The sequence below is a fragment of the Ursus arctos genome, unplaced genomic scaffold (genome assembly GCF_023065955.2).
Source record: "Ursus arctos isolate Adak ecotype North America unplaced genomic scaffold, UrsArc2.0 scaffold_37, whole genome shotgun sequence".
In the NCBI taxonomy this organism is placed as follows: Eukaryota; Metazoa; Chordata; class Mammalia; order Carnivora; family Ursidae; genus Ursus; species Ursus arctos.
The window spans coordinates 14,739,040-14,762,732 of record NW_026623053.1 but is presented as its reverse complement, the minus strand read 5'-3'; the positions used below and the strand labels follow the sequence as shown (position 1 = coordinate 14,762,732).

The 23,693-nt window shown below is 46.4% G+C and overlaps 1 protein-coding gene across 1 annotated transcript in view; it reads right to left on the bottom strand.

Annotated features, from left to right (window-relative positions):
- Positions 1–14,144: 14,144 nt before the first annotated feature.
- NPAS3 (neuronal PAS domain protein 3) overlaps positions 14,145–23,693 on the bottom strand; it is an 816,434-nt gene continuing 806,885 nt past the window's right edge. The window contains exons 11-13 of the mRNA XM_057306389.1: positions 21,267–21,414; positions 17,661–17,785; positions 14,145–15,928 (exon numbers count right to left, since the gene is read on the bottom strand). Of these exons, the coding sequence (XP_057162372.1) occupies positions 14,559–15,928; positions 17,661–17,785; positions 21,267–21,414 (1,643 nt within the window). The 3' untranslated portion in view covers positions 14,145–14,558. The remainder of the gene's footprint in view (positions 15,929–17,660; positions 17,786–21,266; positions 21,415–23,693) is intronic.

Genomic DNA, 23,693 nt, shown 5'->3' with positions numbered 1-23,693 from the left:
CTGTTTCACAAAGCCTTTAAAAGAAAAAAAAAAAAAAAAACCAGTGCTCTGGCTTTCAGGAACCATTTCCTCCCCCAGATCCTCTTGCACACCAAGGGGCAAAAAAAGCCCATAACAAAATGATTAAATAAAACTCAAGCTTTGGAACCAGGGAGATCTGGGCTGTTATCCTGGTTCCACCACTTAGTAGTTATGAGACTTCGAATGAGTCACCCAACTTGTCCTGCATCTCGGCTTCTCAATCTGTAAGATCGAGATAGCAGGAGCACCTACCATTACTGGGTCAGGAGGTTGCAACAGAGAATGGCCGTAAAGTATGGACCGGCGTGCCGGCGTGTGTAGATGATATCTGTGTTATCTTCTCGCGAAGGCTTGCTGTTTTCTTTGTAGCAGTTGTCAGTTTCCAGTTGCTCACATTAGGCAATGCTCAAAGCCCTCAGCTGGGAGCGTGCCAGGTCTCCAGGTAGCTGCTGGCTGCCGAGTGCAACCACCTTGGGTTCTCATTACTACTCCAGCTTCCCTTACGAAGTTTTCCCAATTCCATGCCAGGCGCCAGTGATGGCATAAACCTTCTCACTGTCATCTGATGGTAAAGTTCATTTGGGGGGAGCTTTTGACTGATTCTCTGAGTAGTTCATTTCAGATGCCTTTTGACTTTTTCTTTGAGCTGTGACTGTGTTTGGTGCTGAAGTGGTTTCATAGAAGACACCGCCTTGCAACAAATGGGATATAGAACATCCGTGTATTGTCTGTGCAGCCAGAATCGGTTCTGTTTTTGACTGTGAAGTACTTCCACTTCCCTCTGGGATTCTTTCTGTCTTTGGAAATGTGGAGTTAGCTGGAGTCCTCACTTGTCAGCTGTTTGCTAAAGGTTTAAAGGACCCCATTGCATCCCCCTACGATATTGAATCCTCTAGCTTTTCCCACATTTGATTTCTCATGCTTTCCCATCCTTGTGCTGGAATGTGCAAGGAGCAAAGCAGGTCAAAAAATGGTCTTTAGGAAAGAACTAGGGAGCTTTCTTTAGTGATGAACAGTCAGTTTATCAGTTAAGAGTTGAATTTAGTAGCCAAATAAGCTCTCCCTACCCAATGACTTGGCTTAAACAAGATACATTATTCAGTTTCATGTAAAAGACGTTCAGATAGTCCATGGTTCAGGTAGTTCAGGTAGTCCATGGCTGGCGCGGTATGGCCCTCGAAGAGCTAAGTTCTCCTTTAACCTAGCCCACACCTTCCATCTTTAAGGTCACTTCATGATCCAATATGGCTGCCGGAGCTCCAGTTATTATAGTGAGTTACAGTCTAGAATGAGGAGGAAAGATGGAAACAGAAAGGTGCCATTCTGGAGTATCAGCTTGCTTGGAATTTCCCGTCCTTGCTGAGATCTCACTAGCTAGAACTTTGTCATATGGCTATATCTAGCTACAAGGGAAGCTAGGAAGTACATTATTTTATTCTGTGCAGCACTGTGCCTAGCTTAAGTTTTGGGCTCTGTTACCAAAGAGAAAAAGGAGAATGGATATTGGGTAGTCAACCAACAGTGTTTGTTACAGTGGCATTTGGTGACAGTGGCTTAACCAGGGATGATGATTCCATATGACTCAACCCCCAGTCTCATGCAGGTTTGAGCAAACTCACTCTTTCTGAATGGAATAAAGCCTCAGTTATAGACTTCATTACTTTCTCTTTCTTGGAATGAGGTATCTTTTTAAAAAATACCATCACACAAGAGCCACTGTGAATTATCAGAGAGTCATGCCAAACAGAGTGAATTAATTTCCCTGTGGAAAGATGGCAGTAAGAGTGCAGGAAGTCCTTGATACATACACAGCACCCAATGTGTCTGATCTGAGTGCATACAGTGTCTTCTGTGACTGCGGTGTTTGGTCCAGAGCCTAGGCTCTAGGGTGAACCCATGTGGTGCACATAGGAAGAAGGGGACAGGGTTGATTCCACAAGGGTAAGACTTCACCTGAAGTTCTCTTGTTCAGTACCCATTTGATATGAATGGTGAAGGAAATAATGTTTTTCGAAGGAAGAGCACCAATCAGTGTCAAATATCAGGCTGTTCCTTGGAATGAAGCCTTTCCTTTTTCATTTCCTTCAGTGTCAAATTTCTGGAACGGGTAGCCATCATTTGCTGTCATTGTTGGCCAAAACCATTTGGCACTTGAGTCCTTACCTAACTTTTGTGCGGCACTCGGTAATGTTGATTCTTCTGGCCTTTTTGAAATCATTTTCTTCTCTGATTGCAGTGACACACTTCCCGTTACCCTTCTGGCCTCTTACTTTTCTAGTTTCTGTCAAGGGTTCGTATTCCTCTGATCACTCCTTTGACACCCTCGAGGACTCATGCTTGGCCCTTTGCTCATCCTCTGTTTTCTCAGGCAATGGCTCCTGGAGCGATGGCTGCTCCTACTGTCTAAGTGCTGATTTCCCTGATGTTGTATTTTTAAAACAGATTTCTTTCCAGAAATCTACAACTATTTTCCAATGGCTCACAGGACATTTCTACTAGGGTTCTCCAAAAGCACTTAAAACTCACTACATCTGAAATGGAGTCCTTTAACTCCCACTACTCGTTCATTCTCTCAAATCTTTCCTTTCTCCCGTATTCTCCATCTCGGTAAATGCCAGCCATCTACCCAAGCCAGGGACCTGGGAGTCCTCTCTCGCTCCTTTCTTCCCATTATTTCTCTCCATATCTAACCTGTCACTAAAACCGCTTCCTTGAGGCCCTCAAATCCACCCCTTTCCTTCCACCCCCCCAACCCCAGGCCTCACCCAGGCCCTCATCCTTTATCACATGGGATATTACTACAACCACCTCCTAACTGCCTCTGTTTAATCCGGGCTGTCCTTCAAATTGCCATCAGAGTGACCTTTCCAATACAAAAACTCTATTATGTTACTTCTCTGAATAAAATCCTTTAAACTTCCCATTGCCTATAGGATGCCATTCAGACTCCTGAGCATAACATTCAGGGTAGCTCCCTAGCTGGGCTGCTGCTTGTCTACACGGCTCTTTTGTATGAACAAAAAAAGTTGCCTCCGCCCCATTCCCCCGGGGCACATGCAGCCCAGCGGAAGCAGAAGGAGGGCTCGCAGAGTGGAACGTGCCTTTCTGTGAGAATGAGGCTCCCCTTCCGTTGGGGGGATGCAGCCCTGCATGAGGGCACAGGGCTTGGCTTAGCAAAGCTTGGATTAAAACCCATTTCATGAACTTGTCGGCTGACCTATTTCCACGTCTACACCCGTCCCTAGATGTGGCCATACTCCAGCATAGTGAATTATTTGCAAGCTTTGTCTTGCCTCCGTGATATTGATGGTGTCTTCCAGGAACCCCACCCCCCACCCCCCAGCAGCCATGATTCATTCCTACTTGTCTTTCAAGACTTGCTTTAAGCATCTTCTCCTCCTGGGAGGCTTCTCCGCCCTCATAGCCTGAATTACTTGCCATTACTCAGGGCACCCCTAACACACGGTCTCTATGTCTGCCTCATCACTTCGTCATACTGCTGGAATGATTAACTTCTACATTTGTCTCCCTCCGTGCTTTGTGAACAACTTAAGGGCAGAGGGTAATATTTTATTCATCTTTATATTCCTGGCTTGGTTTGGGTAGATTCGCACTAAATTAATTGTAGGGCAACGGCTGGAAATGAGGCAAAACGTGAGATTGTAGCCTCGGACAGAACTACAGGGCTTCTGTGTATTGTAAACAATTAGGAAAATAATAGGACTAGGTAGCAATGTGAAACCATTGCCAAACACTCCAGAAAGGACTCGTCATTTATTTATGAGCGAAGGCATAAATAAGAAGAGGGTAAATGCTGACAGGAGGCAAGGAAGGCATTGGTCTTTCAAGAAGCATGTGAAGGGCCTTACGGCAAAGTTAGAGCTGGCCAGACGTCAGAGACGGCTCTGATGGGAATAGGGCAGGTGACTAAGAACAAACTTGAATTAAGCCTAAGAGCAGAGACGGGAGCTTCTGTGTAAAACCCACTTGCGCGGGGCCCCTCTCTCTGTTAAATAAATAAATAAAATCTTTAAAAAGTAAAAAAGAAAATAGTAGATAAGACCCACTTGCGCAATTGGCTGGATGTTTGACCTCTGGGCGTCCTTAACCTCCGTGTCTTAGTTTCCACATCTGTAAAGTGGAGCTGGTAGCGCTTCCTTACTTCAAAGAATTACGGATTCATCAGTGTCGGGGAAAAGGTCTCTAACTTGGGCAACTCTTTGTAAATATCCAGAGCAGCATTCAGGGAAGTAAGGTGTAAATACGAAAGAAGAAAAAAAAAATCTGAGCTTCCTTTTAATGTATTCCAAATGTTGAAAGTGAAAAAAAAGTTGCTAATGTCCTCATCCTAGAAAATGCTATAGAGGCAAGAGCAGTTATATGTGCATTTTGGAAAAAAGTCCTTTTAATGGTTGGATGTCTTTTATTCTTCTGGGTGACTCCAGAGCCAAGGTGTCTGCCGAGGTTTGTGAGTCTGTGCTTGGGACCAGGGCCTCCTGGGTGAGTCAGTGTGAACGACAGAAGCCCCCCTGCCGGGAGCACTGGGCCAGCGAGCACGGCCAGCACTTGCCCTGGAGGGGGTCCTGAACTTAGGGCTTACAGGAGAGTCCTTATTTCTTCCACTTCCCTCCTGGTTGCCCAGCTCCCCTCTACCAGAGGGGTGCCCCTCACATGTTATCCCCAAATTAAAATGTTAAGAATTGTTGGCCCCTCCGCAGCTTTCTAAAAAAGGGTGGACTTCCCCAAAGGGCCTTCAATTTACTGGCTGGCTTGAGGCACTCATCAGGCTGGGGGGGGGATGGGTGGAAAGGAGGGAGGTCGATAGCCAAGAGAGGGCGAATCGCCCCATAGGAAAAAATAAAATGGACCCCAGAGGAGCTCTTGTGGTGCAGGAGGGAGGGAGGCAGGCCCAAAGCCGGAGGGAGGAGGGGGCTGGGCTGGCGAAGGGGCAGGCCAAGCACCAGAGTTGGGGCCTGTGTGTGTGCGGGCAAGGGCCGGGAGAGATTTGGCCTGCTTGGGAAGAGGGTGTCCTATTATGGGAGAAAGGTTTTGAGGGGGATGTTTAGAACTTTTACAGGGCCATGGACTAGGAGTTGTGTTTGTCTCTTTTTGATCCCACTTCCTCTCTGTTTAATGTGTTTGTATGTCATGATTGGTGTTGAGGCAGAACGACTTAACAGTAGTCCAGGTGCATTCAAGAAACTGGAAGATTTTAAAATGAGAGCAGTAGAGAGGGCAGTTGAGTTATCGATGAGATAGTCCAGGGTCCTTAAGGACCCTGAGCTGTTTGGCTGGTTGCCTGGATGGTGGGGTTTGGGGCTGATCAGACTGGATGCAGTTCAACCGCTCCCACAGTGTTGCCTACACCAGTTCATGGTGTTCACTGCCGGGCACTGGCCCTGTGTGTTCCTAGACACATTTTGATGTCAAGGAGAGGAGAATCTGATCTAAGGTCAGGCCAAACATACCCATGGGCTGTCCTCAAGAGTGAGATGTTACTGGGGGACTGGGAAGTCTCAGACGCTTGGGTTGGTATCTCCCTATTGGTCATTTTCAAATTACATTGTCTTGCCTGCTTAGCTTGCCGGTTAGAAACAGAGACCGGTGAGAAAGTTCTCTTGCATGAGGCGTTCGTGGCAAGCCCCACTGTATTAGGATTTGTACATAACCCTGTATTATGTCCAACCTTTTATCTTGAGAGGGTACTTTCTCTGTTGCTTTGCTAATCATTGATTGTGAGATGAACGTGTTATCTGAGAAGTAGGCCCGTGACCTTCAGTGATAAACAACAAAGTAAAGTAGTTGGAGATGCTTTTTGTACTGTTGCAGTGTTTGTCCATCGTCACCTTCCGGTAAAGTCACAGCAGAGTGGTTTAGAGCAGACTCAAACATGCCAAGCAGCCAGAGCCCTGATCTGTACACAGACTTAGGTAAGGGATGGACGCTTTTGCCAAGGTCTGCACCTACCTCGCTCGCCTCTCCCAGCAGAGGGAGGAAGCTGGAGGACGGGCCCAAGCTGTCTGCGCACGGGTGGCCATTATTTAAAAGAGCACACGTTATCGTACTACTGCTGTTTCCTTGGCTTTCAGAGATGAACTCCTTTTTCTTTATTAGTATTGCCCGAAATGGAATAATAGAACGAATCTCGTGTCTGTTTTTATCTCCTGAATAAGATCTCTTCTGAGACACTTCTTTGGGGGAGTCTGGAATAATTAATTCTCTCCCCCCTCCATCTTTCTCAATGCATTTAATTTAAACTTTCTTAATGAAAACTCATCTCTCATAAATGCCGGGTTGGCCCATTTTGTGTATGCCTGCTCTGTCCTGCTTTGAGTGATGTGTAAATAAGAGGCAATCTGGTGATGAGTTTTGCTTGTGTGGTGTGGAAGGGTGGAGAGGGAGGAGGGTTTGATGAATAGAGGCAACCAGAAAATGTACTTGATAATAACATGGCCATGATTGATGTTGTAATTCCTGAAAAATTATCATTGTGATATAATTATTTGTTTATGAACTGTGCCCTGAGACTCCCAAGTTTGTGATTATTCATGGCACAGATAAAACTCTAAAGTCAATAATTCATCAAGGGTATAATGGTTTTGTTTGGGGGAGGTGTGGGGGGGTCACATGGATATTACATCCTGTTTCTGACACTTCCGCTATAAATCTGAAAACTCCTTTAGTACAAGGAAGAGCCACCTCCTTACCCTCTGCTTTTCTTTTTTTTTAAAGTAGCTTTAATAGTTTGCACATATTTTAAAAACTGAAACTAACTTTACTTTTCTAGAAAAATTCTTTCAACATAGGAAAGTTGTCTGAGTCATTCCTGTTGGTGTATCTCATGACTGCCCAATAGGGAGAGAGGAACAGAAGAATGAAAACAACTGCTTTGTCCCCAGGAAAGTACAGGACAATCTTGCACTGATCTATTTGATTTTGATTTATAAATGGGGACAAAGGGAGACAACAGGAGGCCTACTCATTTTCAGAGAGTTGATGAGTTTGGCCTCATGATTCCTTCTTGAATTTTGAGTGGATGATTTTACTCATACATACCAGGAGTCTTGGCCTCTCTCACCCCATTCTGCCCCCAAAGATGGGCTGATATGGTAGTTTGTCCAGTTTTGCCCATTTCCTTCTCATGGTTGGTTTTTCCCCACCTCAGCTCACAGGGACTCTTTGCTGTGGATGTACTGTGTGCCAGAAAGCTTTCAGAGACACCGGGGCGGGCTCACCTCTCCAGCAGGGCTAGGGAAGTGGTCTCCAAGAGCATGTAAAGAGCAATGAGAATGAGAAATGTGTTTTCACTGGGATAGGCTCTTGCCCACCTTCCATGCCTCATGAACGAGTGAACTCCTTTCCTCAAATTGTTTTCCACCGAAGCACATGGCAGCATGACGTGAGGGTCAGATGCATATAGGAGGTAGGAGACCTACCTTAACAAAAGTTGGTGCAAAAACTGAGGTGTTCTGGTTGACTAGAGAGGCTCAAGATGAGATCACGATTTGATCTGGCTGCTAAGAAGTGACTGCCCTCTCAGGCTGTTGTAATTAAGAGCTCAGAGTCCTGGGGTGCCCGGCTGGCTCATTTGGTAGAGCATACGAGTCTTGCTCTCAGGGTTGTGAGTTCAAGCCCCATGTTGGTGTAGAGATTACTTAAGAAAATTTTAACCCCCCCCCCAAAAAAAAATCAGAGACATGAGCAAGAGCTGTAATGGGACTTCTATCCCATGTTGGCACCAGATCACACATGGAGATCTGTGATTAGACCCAAGTGCCATATTTTCATAAGATCTCTTACAAGTTGAATTATGTCCTTGAAAAAGTTGAAGTTGTAACCCCCAGTACCTCAGCATGTGAACTAACTTCATTTCCTTCTCATAATAAAGTGCTGTACCTGTAATTAGTGAAGATGTAGTCATACTGGAGTAGGGGGGGCCCATAATCCAATGTGACTGGCGTCCTTATGGGAAGAGAAGAGACCTAGTGGGGAGAATACCATTTGAAGACACAGAGACACAGAGGGGGCAGATGACCATATGATGATGGAAGCATAGATCAGAGCGATGAATCTACAAGTCAGGGGGTGCCAAGGATTGCTGGTGATGACTAGAAGCTAGGAGAGAAGCGTAGAGTAGACTCTCCCTCAGAGCCTGCCAGAAGGCAACCATGCTGACGCCTTCAATTCAGGGTTTCATCCTCCAGAGCTGTGAGAGAATAAACTGGTTTCTAAGCACTCAGCTTGTGGTAATAAGGCAGCCCTCGGAAAGCAGTAGAGGGACCCTGACAAATTCTGGTATACCCAGAGGAGAGCGGCCAGGCTAGTGAAGGCATCTGCCACAGAACCACTGGAGAAACAGCTGGCAGAATAGGCGACAGCCTAGAGTTACCGAACTCCGAGGACCATCTTTGCACATCTGAAGGCCACTCAGGGAGCAGAGGTCTCTGGTGAACTCCAGAGGTAAAATCTCAGCTCAGCATCTTCTAAGAATTATAGCTGTCTGACAGTGGGCTAGAAAGACCCTCACCACTAGGACTTCTACACGAGAGCTGCTAAGAGCCTCTGGATGATGCCTGAGTTTACAGCTCATCAGTGAGGGTTTGTTATTAAATGGTACGTTCTTGAGGATCTAAGATCCATTTACTTAGCTGTTCATGGCGTATGATGTCAAAGCTTGCTAAGTTAGCAACTGCTTGGGCTCTTTCTTCTAATTGCCTTCTCGATTTGATTTGCCTAATTTATTGCTGTATACGGACTAGATCGTGCTGTGGACACACGCACACATCCTCCGGCCAACAGCTATTGACCAACTGTGTGCCAGCTGTGTGGACTACCCAGGAAGGCAGGAATGAACGAGCTTGTTGCTTTGTTCATTTTACTATTCCTTTCTTGATAGAAACTCAAGCTATTCTGCCATTACCACATGGACATTTCTAGTGGAATCTCTGCCTCTTGACAAGTTGTGCTTCATTTTCTTTCCTTTCTTCTCTTGCCTTGCCTTCCCTCCCCCTCCCTCCTTTCCCTTCCTTCCTTCCTTCTTTCTTTCCTCCCTCCCTCCCTCTCTCCGTCTTCTTCTTTTTACATGTCCTCATCCATCAGTATTCTGCAGACCTTTACTGAGCAAAGACTATTTATGAATCCCTGAGCCAGGCACTAAGGGGGGGGGAACGAAGGTGACAAACCATGGTGTGTGCTTGTAGGGGGTTTGCTAGGTCGGCCCCCCTTCTTTACAGTGGTTTCTTAGGAGACGCGGACAGGCAGGGCAGCGGAAGCCGGTCACGTACCTCTACGTACCGGAGCTGTTGCAGAAGCCTGCTGGTTGCTGTTCCTTGGGAATTATGCTCAAGAACAAGGTTTGCTTTTGTCGCTATAGGGTACGAAGTATTGGCAAAGGTGTTTTTCTTCCTCTCCTAAGTCCTCCACTCCTACTTCTTGAACCTGAATAATCAGCTTGAATAGACTCTCTTCTAGGCTTGACGATATACGTTCTCTCTTACCTTCGAGGCACTGTATAGGCCAGGTTGACTTCACATTGTCTTAAAGATGCTCAGTATACATAGGCTTTGTCTAGGAGTAGGCAGAGATGGGGCAGAAGTCCAGTCCACAAGGACTACAATCCGTTTCTTTATGCTTAACTGATTGCATAGCTTCCCTCTGGTCCCACCTGCTGCCTTTTTTGAGATTTTTTTTTCTTGTTCTTTATTGCCAAATAAACAAGTATCAGTATTGGCTGGGAATGCAAAGAGGCAGGGTACAGAGAGCTGGCCGCAGATCCCTGTTCTGTCCATGACCTGCCCACTGGAGCCGCGACACATTGACTGGCTGCCAGCCTGGCAAGGGAGAGGTCCTGTGCCTCGGGGAGCTCGGGGCCCTGGCTTGGCTGCCAGCCCTGCGGCCGGGGAGGTGGCAGGGCTTCCTGATTGTCAGTGGATCTGAGCCCAGAGCTCGCTTGCTCTCTTTTTGGCCGAGAGGTTTTTTTTTTTTATTTCATTACTGACATATTTTAGCATTGATGGGTACAAATAAAGGACAGGGAACTTGCTGATGCCAAGGGAGCCTTGAGCTTGGGTAAGAATGCAGGGTTTCCACTACTTCTGCAGAAGCTCCAGACGCTGTGAGGATTTCATTTCACCCACCCCTGTCCAGCTGCTGCTTTTCAACTCCCATTGCTGCCACCTCCAGATCACAAGGCTGCAGCCGTATCCAGGAATTAAGTGTTATGGCCAGCCGACATTGCCATCAGCCGACAGGGGTCAGCCCTAGTACCATGCTCCTATAATTGCCCTTCTGCCTCTGCAGACCCTCCCCTCTGGAAGGTTCTGGAGGCCACCCCTAAGGGCCAGCTTCAGCAGCACCTGCCAGACCAGATGGCTTGGGGAGGCTGGCTTCAGCACTCACTGTGTTCAGGGTCGAGTTTCCAGCTTCATCAGTGTTTTGACTTACTCTATTCTGACTCTCAAGAGCAAAAGAGAAAGATAAATGTAGGAGAAGTGTTGGGAGAACCCGGTTCGGCGGTATTCATTATCGTCTCCCTATTTCCAATTTTCAAGTATTTATTTGAAGGACCCGTAGAGGGCACCGTAGAGAAATCTAGAGCCCCACAACCGTAGGCGGTGCGTATCTGCCTGTCTGACGCAAGCCTCCACGAGTGAAAAGCCCCCTCAAATTGGCAAAGGTCACTGAAGACTTAAACGGGGGAGTGACATTTACTGCAGCTGGTGGCTCTCAGACCAAAGTGTTTGCCTTTTGCTTCAGCTCAACCCATTCCTCTCTCTCCATTTTCTGGAGAGCGCAGAATTAACATGTGACCCATCTGTATCCTTCTCTGAGAGATAGCAAGCTGAAGTTTTCTTTCTTTCTTTCTGTTAGCCAGCTGACCTGCCTTCAGACGTGACAGGCTGCATGCTGCGCGCTGACCTAACCAGTAACATAGCACAAGCAGGACTTACTCTGTCTGGAGAAAGAAAATACGTATTTAGTATAAAGAGAAGATATAAGCAATGGAACGGTTGGTTATACATTATAGATTGTAATAAATGAAAATATCGAGTGCATTTTCAATGATTAATGTATGAAAACTGTCATCACGTACTGTGCATTAATCAAGAAAAAATGCGCACTTCCCACAGCGGTTAACGCGCAGGCCCGTTGCTCGGCCTTGAGAATGTGCATAATAATGCCCGGATGACGATGAGTTGGGGTAGCTGGAAATTTAGGGTGGTTGCAAGTTTGGTGTAGTATTTGGATCAGCATCTCGATCTGTGCCTTGTCAGCCTCATCATGACACGAGCTATGCCTTTTTTTTTTTCCAAAACTAGCAAAAATATGAATGTATCTTTTTTTTAAACTTTGTAAAAAAAAATCAAGAGTAATGACCAAGGTACCTGCTTAAACAAATACTACCAGCATTCATTAGTTAGGATGGTTACATGTAAAAGAAATGATGCCAGATAGTAACAAATCCAAGAGAAGTTTATTATGAAAATGGCACCTGCGGATGAAAAAATTAAGTTACATAAAGACAACCATGTATGTGACATGTATGAGAATCTACAAAAGTATAAAAAAGAACCCTGTTGTAAATGAAGTATGTACATTTCTGATTTGCAGCATTATCAATGGTCAATGAAAAAAAAATGTTTCAAAATGAGCCAGGCACTCAGGAAGTTAGGTCCGGTTAGCTTCACACAAAACAAATGTACCATAGCTGTCGCTTTGTAACGTTTTAATTTTTTTTTTATATATATATTGTAGAGTTGGTAACACTGCTAAGATTTTTACGAACAGAATATCCCTTTCCCCATTATTCAGCTACTTGGCACCAGTCTCCTCATAAAAGTTTTCATATATTTGTACAAGAAATAGTTAAAAACACAGACACAGTCTTCACAGGTAATGAAGTGTTTTTTTTTTTTCATTTTGTAATTTTAAACACTATGGATTTAGACAGCAGCTGTGATTATCTGTTAGTTTAAATCACCAGAAATCATTTTGACACAACACAGAAACATTTATAAAAGAAAACAAAACAAAACAAAACAGCTGTCTAGCTGTTCTTTGTAGCTGATAGGTGCGTTCCTTTGATTGTTCGATAGCTAGAGTAGAGCTTCCAAAATTAATCTTTAAATATCATGACTGGCCTCCTTTACCTTCTAAACCTACTTAAATCCTTCAAGTAAGCTCACTACGAAAATTTGTGGCGTTTCACTTCTTTTAGTTATTATTCCTCAGTGACATGGGCCCAACTCACGGAATCAAAGGTCCTGGAGGAAACCACTCAACACCGTGATATTCAAAGGACAGCCGAATTACTATAGTAGCATTGCACGCATAAACAAATATATATGACAATTCTATATTCCATTATCCACTCCCCTTTTGTTTTTAAAAAATGTTGGTTGACCTTTGAGATAATTTTCTGTCTCACTGGTAATTGCTTTATATATTTGCTCCATCAGCCAACCTGGAAGGAAACCAAAGAAAAGCACCCACTGCTTATATAGGTAGAGCACAAGGGACTCTGGGAATGTTAACAACTGAGGCTATATGGCATCAATTTATTTCATATATCTGAGCATTCTTCTTCAGTGCTTTGTGTTGCACTCCCGAAGAAAAAGTCATACCCAGAACTCCACTGTGGGAAAAAATGGCTCCATTAACCTTGAGCTAGTTAAGAGTCTTTTTTAAATCTCTGAGAATGAAAAAGATTTTGGAGAAGGGGAAGGGTGGGGGGAGGAGAGAGGGGGAGGGGAAAGGGGAGCCGAGAGAGGGAGGGAAAGGAAGGAAAGGTCGGGGGAATATACACCAGCAAAGCAACAGCAGGAATTTTAAAAAGTGGAACGGAAGATTCACAGACAGTAGAAGCAGCATAGGGTGGACGTTACAGAGGAAGGCCACCACACAAAACTCACTAACCCCCAAGAATCACCGATTCACTAGGACTGCAGGAATGGGACTGGACCACTCCGGACTAGAGATAGAGCACAGAGAAGACAAAGGACAAAACAGCTACATTAGCTTAGTATATACTGCATATAGCAACACACACTGAAACTGCAATGGGACTGACAGCCAAGGACACGTACACATTGCACACAGTACAGTTCTCACATCTGTTATTAGATGCCTTAAAAACAGCTGCCAAAGATGGAGTGGAAGAAGAATTTATACTCAACAGTCATTTGGAGTGTTTGACACTACACTGATTTCTGGCAACAAAGACAAAATAGGAGATTTTTTTCTTTTTCTTTTTTTTTCTTTTTTTTTTTCCTTTTTTTTTTCTTTTTTACTTAATGTGCGGTTTTCAGTTGCAGTTATCTGTTTGAAGCTTATTAACCCATCCTTTAGTTTTAAACCGTACTGGTTTCGACCTAGAAATAAGAGAACCAAAGGGGAAAAAAAATGCCATCAAATCAAATCAGTCCCCCCAAATACAACCTTCCTTTTTTTTTTTTTAGCAAGAAATGAAAAAAAAATAAAAAACATGTTAAATATCTTCTCCTTCTTTTACTCTGAAGTGTTACTGAAGTTGCAAAAATTAGCCTCAGTTAGACTGAGAAAAGGAAAAAAACAGCTCAACAAAAGGCAGTATGTATCTAAACTGCTCCTCAAATCAGTTTGAGTTTTCCAAAAGCCCCTTTAAAAAGGGCTTTACTGACCCATTAAATTTAATGTGAGGCTATGTTTGTTAGTTGGGAGGTAAAAAATTTTAAGTCCTGCAGCAAACGTTAATGAGGGCTTTGTCTTAACTAACCAAGGAGACTGCAGCAGCGGACTCCAGACCAGGACAGAACACATTTTTTCCAAAACCCAGCCCAGGAGCTGCATTTTGTATGAAGACATTACAGATTAATAAATGATAGCACCATGGTTTTAGAAATTAAGTTAATGTTTCAGTAATTAACATTTAGTCCAACTTTTTTTTTAAACATTCTAGTCACAGGCCAGAAATTAAGTTTAAGAACCCAAATTATTTTTATGTGCAAGTAAGAAAATCTTAAAATCTTAACCATAAAAAGAATTAAATTCTGCATAAAATTCTAAAATACTATCCCCCTATTTTTTTTTTTTTTAAAGGAATTAGGAACCAAAACAAAAAACCACCCCATTTCATTTGACTTAGTCAAACAGGGCACATTGTTTATGCTTGTCTCTTTCAATCTTGATCATATCAAGATCTTGATGAAGAAACCCAATGGTTGTCACTTGAGAAATCTCTTGACCACAAGACTGAGTATTCTATGGCAGAGGCATATACACATTAAAGACATCTTAATAAAGATGCAAAGGAAAGCAAAACAACCCAACACACATCTTAGAAGAAGACAAAATGGCAGGCAACTGGTCATCTGACTCTCTGAAGGCAAAAAATAAACATATCTTTACAGGAAAGAATAAGTCAAGTTAAAGAAAGGGGGGGTGGAACGGGGGCCGTTGTGTTGAGAGAGGACGCTGACCTGCTCGAATTCAAAGTGCTAGAATTAAAAGGTCTAAACGAAAACGCCGACGATGCCTCCGGGCGGAGCCCTGGCCTGCGCTCAGTCCTCCTTGCGCTCCAGAGTCTGTGCCGCGTGGATGCCGTTGCTGTACACGGGGAAGGGCAGCGTGGAGAAGAGTCCCTCGGCCGTGGTGAACACGTTGCCGGCGGGCATCTGCGTCAGGCTGGCGGCGCTCACGGCGCCGCCGAACGGTCCTGACATGTTGAGTCGGTGCACGTGGTGGTAGAGCATCTCCATGGGCGTCTTGGGGTCGAGGCCGAAGCCGGGGCTGTTAACGTCCACGAAGTTAACAGCGTGCGCGTTGGGCAGCAGGTTGCCCTGCATGGCCAGGGTCACCTCTGCGGGCGCGTAGCGGATGGTGCCGGTGGTGTAGACCCTCTGCGCGGCCGTGCTGGTGGCGGCCAGGGTCCCTGTCACCCTGTGCACCAGCGGGAGCACGACGTTGCCCGCCTGCAACCTCTGCAGCGCCTCCAGGTCCCCAGTGTACAGCAAGGAGTTGGACGCGCTGGGGCCACCGCTGCCGCCGCCGCCACCACCCCCGCCGCCGCTGCCGCCGCCCCCGGGGTGCTTGTCCCGGGGGGACGCCGAGAGGGGGGGCGACAGCGGGTCGGAGGCGACGGGGGCCAAGGCCGCGTTGGCCGAGGCGCCGAACTGAGTCTTGCGGGCTGCGGCGGCGGCGCCGTCAGTGCCTGGCGGGGTGAGGACCGAGTCGGGGATGGCCACGTGCAGCCCCCCGCCGCCCCCGCCGCCCTGCGGGGACGGGAAGTGCTCGGAGCTGGGGGGCTTGGTCATGCTGTAGGGGGACTCGTTCCTGGAGATCTCCCGGTTGGGCGGGTAGTTCCAGATGCTGCTGTCGTTGTCGAAGTTGATGGGTTCCGAGATCTCCGTCTTGATCTTGAGCACCGAGGCACTGTTGGGGGAGGACAGCAGCCGCGGGGGCTCCACGAGGCCCGCGTCCAGGCCACCGGGGCTCGACGCGCTGGACAGGCGCCGGCGGCTGGCGCTGCCGCCCTTCTGCCGTTTCCGCCTCTTCTTGCGCTTCTGGTGTTTGCTGGAGGCCTGCGCGCCCGCCTCGCCCGCGCTGTCTGAGTCCTTGGCGCTGTCGGACGTGAGCGACTCGCAGTTCTGCAGCCGCAGGTCCGACTCGCTCTCCACGTAGCGCTCCACCTTGATCTGCATGGGGCCCAGCGCGCCGAAGCCGTCCTCGCCCGCCTTGGGGTTCTCAAAGTCCGAGTGCTCGAAGCTGTCGTCGCTGTCGCGGCTGTCCGGGTTGCTGGAGCTGTGGCCGTCGTCGTTGCAGTTCATGTCGTTGTCGCACGCGTTGCCGGACTTCTTCCGGTCGGGTTCCGGGTCTTCGCTGTTCTCGGACTGATTACCCTTCTCGTCGGACTTGGAATTCTCGTTGTCCTCTGTGTGGGGCCAGTGGCCGGAGGTGGCGGCGGGGAGGGGAGAGACAAAAGGCACCACATTACCAGGGCAGGACCCCTTCGCACCTGCTGGGGTGGGGGTGGGGTGGGCGGGTCAGGGCTGGGGAGGTTCATTGGCCCACTTGTTCTGCTCCCCCACCGTAGCCACCTAGAGCCTGGGCTTTCTCTCTCTTGAGGGCATTAGCTGGGCCTTTACTCCAAGTGTGGTCCGTAGGCCAGCACCATTGGCATCACCTGGATGCTTGTTACAAATGTACAATCCCAGCTTTTCACCCAAGCCGCTAAATCAGATTCTGTATTTGAACAAGATCCCCAGGTGATCGTTTGACATATTAACATTTGAGAAGTTCTACAAAAATATGCAGGGCGTCAGAGTCAGTAATCTGGAAGAAGATGTTAGTGATACAGAAAAATGATGTATGCAAGGTGACTTTCTACAGAGGCCTGTACCCTTTGTTGGTGAATATTTGTTCATTATTGAAAACCACACTCCTAATTCCTAAAGTTATTTTTCTCTGTAGCACTTAGCCATGCAGGGAATCAGATGGTGCTTATTTTTATTTACTTTGATCTCTTCCCCCAGCTGGAATATAGGCTCCATGGGGCAGGTCTTGGAATTGTCTTTTTTTCCCCCCCCTGCTATAGGATACATAAATAAGGAGCAGAGCCTGTCTATTCTAGAACGTCTGCCCCAGTAAAGAACTTTCAAATGAATTCAGTTTAGGATGGGAAAATAGTCAAAATCCTTTGTGCTTTGGACCTCCTTCCACTTCCCTGAAGCCTTGTCTAGGATAGAGGGATACAGGCTCACAAGCCTGAAGAGCAGGTGCCTAGGGGTGGAGGGTGCTGGTGGGGGACCCCTAGCCATCTGGCACGTTTGAAAGAGAATAGATTTTCCCAGTAACAACTCAGAAGATTTAGGGACGATGCTGATTTTATGGCTCTGCTGTGATGCTTTTGGATGACACCTGGACTAGAACCTTGGGCAAATCATGGAACTTCTTCATTTCTGTGGAAGAGGTTGGGTTAGAAGAGATATAAGATTCTTTGCAGCTGTAAAATTCCGTGAGTTCTGTGCTCCCTGGCTGTAAGTGTGTCTGTGGAATGGGGGTTGGGAATTGGAGGGAAAGTAAATTTTTAAATTAACTTTCTTGGGCCCCAAATAACTACTAGAAAGTCTACTTTGCAAAGAATCATTTACTAATGCCGTTAAGTATCCTGCTTTGGATGGTTAGCCCCAGCTTGGTAAGGATGTGACTATCTGGGGCTCAAAGATACAGACCGTCTTAGAGGTAGCACAGAGAGCTCTGAGACTGCTTCTGGTAAAGAGGCCAAAGCTAGCAAGGGGGTCAGGGCAGGATTCCTTCTGTGTGGCCAATGGAGGGCCGACATGGAGTGGCCGCTTCATCGGTCTCTCTCTCTGTATATTTGTGTACATGTAGCTTGTACACATGCATATGTTTATATGTACATGGCACACATGCATGTATAGATACCATATATGTATGCGTATATACACATATGTGTACACAGATGTATGTGGTGGTACGTAAACACACGTGTGCAGAGAAAGACGCAGTATCAACTTGATGGGACTTGTGTCTCTGTATCCGATGGAACCGTGGCTCTGCTCTGATAGCCGCCTCGGCCACAGCCCACCCCTCGCGTTTGGACAGGCAAGCCGTGAGCGCAGAACATGGAGAAGGAGGAATACCTGTAATACCTGAGGTATCTTTAGAGTCTGATTCAGAGTCGGATGTCTCCGAAGATTCCGAAGTTTTCTCCGGCAGGTGGGGGAGCTGTGCGATATCCATGGGTGTGTCCTTGTACTCAGGATTGCTGCGGGGGAGGGAGGCATTCATCAGGAGGGCAGACACCCATTCTCGATGGTCTGCTTTTGACCATCTTCTCCCCACTTCCTGGCCCCAAACCTCTGGAGTTGTGAGAGTTTAAAAGTCTCTTCGAGAAATCACCTTTCTCAGCAACTTATGGGACTTTTGCAGAAGCTGGGATTTCATGTGCCGGGGATACAGCTGCACCCTGCCACAATGGCTGAATACCCAAATGCCACAGGAAAGCCACTAAAAGGCTTTTAAATAATCAGGGAGCGCTGGGGGCCCGGGCACTGTGCTGCTTGACATTCCTCCTAGTTTGACACCTGGGGGGAAGGGAGGGTGAGAAGTACTCTCAGCTAAGCTTTCCCATGCCTCCTGGTGTGCCCTATCTTCCTTGGGCTCCTAATGAGTGCATTGCCTCAGTACCCTTGTCCTGGTTCCTTGATGGAGCTTCTCAGCTGTTCCGATGGCTCTAAAGCTACCGGAGGTGGGGGCGGTGGGCACAGCCCTCGGCACCTAATGATCTGACAGAGGCGCAGGTGCGCCTTGGGATGCGTGGATTATGGCTACTGAACTGTCAACACACCCATTACAATCATGTTTTCAGCCGCTCATGTGGTGTACACCTGTGGCTTGTTAAGCTGGGACCCTGATTGCAGTGGGGAGAGTCCCAGTGGGAGAGGCTCTAACAGAATGGATCTAACCCCATTTGCACAAATGTGCTTAATTTTTGTTCTATTTTTAATTCAGAAACAGGCCTCTTCTGGAAAAAAGAGTTGTGTTCGGTCAGTTTGCGTTAGTTATCTTCTAGAAATGCCACTTCAAGGCCAGCCCAGTGTATGAGCAACCTGGGCTCCTGTCCTCTCAAGACACAAGGAAAGCCTCTTGCCCGGAAGCGGAAAAGGCCTCTTCCGCCCTCCATGCTGGCTGGCCAACCAGAGACGTACAAGAGACGATTACTGATCCGTTTGCCAATCCCTACTGTTTCAGTAGCTACTCTAAAACGGCCGGTGTCGCTCGGAGGGTTAATTCACTAAGATGGATCGTCAGGCATTTACGCCTTAGCGCGATTTAGCTTCAGTAGCAGGGCTTTCTCTCGATAATCAGATGAGACTAATGGTGGGAAGGTGGCCCTAGCGCTCACGCAGTCTCTGGACACTCTGGAGTCCCTGAGTCTACCAACACGTGAGGGAACAGGAAGAAGAGCAGTCATTTCACAACAGGGAAGGAGAGGCCTGAGTGGACCCAGAAGCGAGGGATTGTGAGGAGAGGGAGGTGGCAAGAAAATATTGCTCATGGGAGAACAAAGGACAGGAATGTGGGAAAGAAAAACAAACTTCAGGAAGTTGCTCTTTTGCTAATATTCAATAGTTGCTATTTTGCCAGGGCCACGTTCTTTTCTTCTGGATCTTTAGCCTGTAGAAGTGATAGCGACAAATGGCAGATGTGGTTTCCTCTGCTGACACCCATCTGTATTTGCCTCCTTTGGTCCAGATGCACAGGGCTTCACAAGTCATTTGTCACCCAACTTGTAGCCTTTTATTGTTGAAGTCAGCTAAGTCTTTGGGTCAGCTGAGAGAGGTCTACCATGTTTGAGATTGAGGCTCTTCAGCCTGAAACCTGGTCTTTGGTACCCAAACTGCTTCCGTCCTCTCCCTATAGAATTAGATGGACTAGAAACACTGAACACTTAGGAGCTTGTATCCTTTGATCCCAGGCTAGATGGAGGGTGTTGATGCAAAATCTCATGGACCGACCTCCCCTTAACCCTTCTCATTGCCTCCATTTGGGGGCAGAGTAGGAAGTCATGAGACCCATGAAGCAGTAAGAAAGATCCAGACAAAAAGAAGTCTCCCTGAATAGGGAGTGGCAAGCGTATGGATGACTTCAGTACCCTATGTTACGTCAGCATGGGGGACAGGTGTCTTCTAGTCTGTGGTGTCCCTGTTACTAATGCATGATTTCTAATAGTAATGGGTCTCCTTGGCACAACACCATTTTTGACTAGCCAAGGAATGTTAATGCCACGGTACCTTATTCTATTTTCTCTGGCATGTGAGTTTTTCTAACCTGCCTTACACATAGCCACCGTTCCATAAACCTCTTGGTAAAGGATTCCTTGATATCAGAACCCATCTTGAGCATATCACAAACACAGGGGAAGGCTCGCGTGAAAAATCAGGCCTCCGAGAAAGCCACATTAAATACACATACTTGGACCTTTAGAGAGAATTAATGTAGAGTGGAAGAGGTCAAAAAAGGAAAAAGAAAGTAGATAAATGAAGACTGTTTTAAGTGGTGCGCATTAAGGGCCCTCTAGAGCAATAATCATTAGTGTCTGATTGATATGCTATTGGTTCCAAGCGCATGTGTGCCTTCGAGTCCTCACCAACGTACGCGAACACACTCTGAAGGGTCAGCGTGCCGATGAGCCATGGCTGTCAGCATCTTGGCTCCATTTGGCTGTCTCAAAGAAAAATGGGATTCAGGTGCTCCCTGTCTAGATTATCAGCCAAAGGGCACCCACTTCCATTCATAAGACCTACTGGAAGCTTTCCTATTCAGACCACGTGTGGGTCCTACATGGTGGCTTTCAGCCAAGAGAAGCCAAAAACTGGAATGACAGTGGTGGGAGACAGCCAGGCTGCGAGCCTCCTGATTGTTTCAGGACAGGATCGGTGGAAGACCTCTTGGAAATTCTGCCCCCGAAAGCAGACCACCCAGGCTGTTGGTCTTGGTTTTCTTTTTGCTAGTTTGACTCCAAAGGCAGAAAGCAGATGAGAAAGGTGAGAGAAATGGGGTTGCAGACTCGAATTTAGGGAGCTGTTGAGCCTGGCCTCATTTATGGATGTCAATTTGAGGGCACATTAAGCTAGCCGTAAAACTAGACTGAGGCCACATGGCATCAGACACGAGAAGATTGCTTTCATTTATACACTGACACTGCCTTAATCCTGGCAAAGCAGCTCACTTGGCTTACCAAAACTTGAACGCCTCAGGAATCCAATGCGGTGGAATATGCTTAAGGTTTCAAAGGGATGGAACACAGGGGGGATATAATGAACCCTGCCCCTTCCTCCCCGTGCTCTTTTACTTAATTTTCTAAGGGACCGGAATGCATGAGCGTAGGTTGACGGGCGGGGAGAAGCAGGTGCTTTTTGGATGCTTCATCTGTAGGCAGAAGTCTGTAATTTTTTTTTTTCCCTAGCCTGAACATTGGTGGGGGAAACCAAAGCAACTTCTGCAGAGCTGCCCAAATGTTGACAGACCAAGAATTACTGAAAATGTTGTGAATCTGCCCTGGACGTCCCCTCCAACATAGCTCTGATCTTTTCATATTTCTTTGAGTCTGTGGAAGGAAAAGCAGAATTTCCACATAATTCCACACCAGATACTGCCAAAAGATAATAAAACATGTCAGCTATTAACCATGGGCTGCATATTTTAAAACTGACAGGGAAATGAAAAAGAATTAGAAAATATACCTAAGAAGATAATTCACCCAGATGATATTCTTCTCATTTGCGTTCTTGGCATTAATAGCGATGGTGGCGCTAGACTGGATCCAAATATATCCTCCGTTCTTCTGCATCCAGCGGTAGTACTTCGTCACACACTGGCCCTTATTCAGCACTGGGGGTAAACACAAAACAAAACAGAAGGCATTGTGTACTAAGACGGGGACCAAATGATTATTATCTTGGTAAAACGGCAAGCTTAGAAAGGGGGAGGTCCTGCACTAAGCCAGGGGTGCCCTTCTGTAAGCTTAATGTAGAATGCCATTAGTAGGACAAATAAAATCAACAATTCAGTGGAGCGAGGGCTACTAGCATTTGTAGCAAGACTTTATTCCGTTTTGGGCAGCCATGGTGTGAAAGGAAGAATAAAAGGACTACAAATCTTGTTGGCTCACAGAATACCTAATGTGGTGTGGATATTGTCAATGGGTTTGACGTCAGACGCTAACAAAGGAAAATCTGTATGTGATTTATTCATAGCTGCGAGGTAGATCTCTTTGAGATCCCAGATATTTGAATGGTTCCGAAGATGCTTTACCCCTGTCTTTGATCATTTCACCTCAGTGCAAGCAATATCAACCAGTGTCCTCATACATCTGTTCCTTTTGATCTTGTCGAACAGAATTTATAGTCCGTGTATGAACGAAATTTACATTGGTCAGTCAGGGGGAATTCTGGTGAGACTTTACTGACTGTTGGAGCAAAATAAATCCCCCGACCAAGTCAGAGAGAAACTCTGGCCTAAGGGAGGCACAGAATTGACTTGGCTAGAGCCAAACAGAGTGACAGCTCCACACAGGCTCTGAAATATGGCCCCAAATGAAGGAACAAGTAAAAACAATCAGTAATGTGAAACGGTGCCATTAAATACCCAGTGAAGGAGAGCTTTAAAATGCAGATGTTAAAAATGATACTTTAACCAAAATCTTGCCAAGTTGAAATTGATTTGATTTGTATCTGGGTACTCCTGAGCTAGTAAAAGGGGAAAGTGCAGTAAATCATCCCCTGAAATAAAGTGCTATGGAAAGGAATGGTTTAAAAGGATACCGGAAATGTGCAAAACCTGCTGTTATTACTTGGCTAGGGATCGCAGCGACTCCACACCCCCGAAAGCGCGCCAGCTGGTTGGCCACTAGAGGGCAGTGTGCACTCGTCCACGTTGCCCACTTTTTGGCATGTCCTTGTCTCCGTCTGCTAAAATGAAAAACCTCTAACTGCTGTAATAAATTTGGCTAAATTAGCTGCTAAATGGTTATCTCAAGTAATATGTATTTGCATTAATCATCTTGCTCTAAACCAGAACAAGCCAGAGTCCTAAAGACGTAGTAAATTCATATTGTCCATTTAATTACGGCTAATAAGTGCTTCATATACAATAGTTTCATGAAGTACATTTTGATTTTTTTGGGGGGGGGGGTTGGATGAGTAAAGGGAAGTCACTTTGGAAAAGAGCCGTGTCTGAAGGCTGCTGAAGCTCACCCAGGCCACTCTTCCTGGCTCCAAAAGTGATCACAAGTCCCCCTCCGCGTCTTACGTTCCTCAACAGAGGAGCTCCAGTGTCTTCCTCCCATTCTCCCTTTGCCTCACAACGCACTCAGTGGATGGTTGGAAAATGTAATAATTATGTCTTCACAGTTGCTTGAGAAAGATTTGCTTTGATGAGTGCTTCACATAGTGGCAAGCTCTGTTCTGAAACTGTTCAGCAGTTTAGGGTATCTCTAAGGCCCGGAACTGTTCTCTTCTCTTGGTGGCGGGGCTCCACAGGTAGCATTGTACTCGCCTTTTGTAGGCAATTGTAAGTTCTGCCATTCTGCACGCGCGGCTTCCCAGGCTACAAAACTGCGTGGTGAAGCTGAAAGCAGTAAAATACTAACTCTGCCGTACAGCTCCTCTGTCAAACCGCTGTTGCATGCAACAAGATGTGCTTTTATTCAAATCCTCTCAACCTGGTTAACTATTAATAGAGGAAGGACGGGTTATGAAATTCTGCCCACTATTTTCACAGAGAGAAACTTAGCGCGCCCCAGTTGGCGGTTGGTGTATAATTCTGTCTGCTGTGTCTCTGGACTAAGGAACGATTGCAAATGGATCTAGTATTTTTTAACGAGGGCAGAGACGAAGAGGCGCCTTTTTGGAGTCTCACAGGAAGAAAAACTTGGGATGGTAGACCAGATCAGCCCAGCCCGGCGGGGGATTCCGGGCTGGGCTTTGACCATACGTAGGCAAAATTAAAAAAAAAAAAAAAAAAAAAAAAAAAAAAAAAAGAATTATCCCCAGGATACAGTGCATAGAAAGGGGGAAAAGTGAGAAAGGAATTTTAAAGTTAAGTTAGAATTTGCAGAATCAACATAAGGATCCCCCCTCCTGCCCATTCCTTATAATACTTTCTCTTAC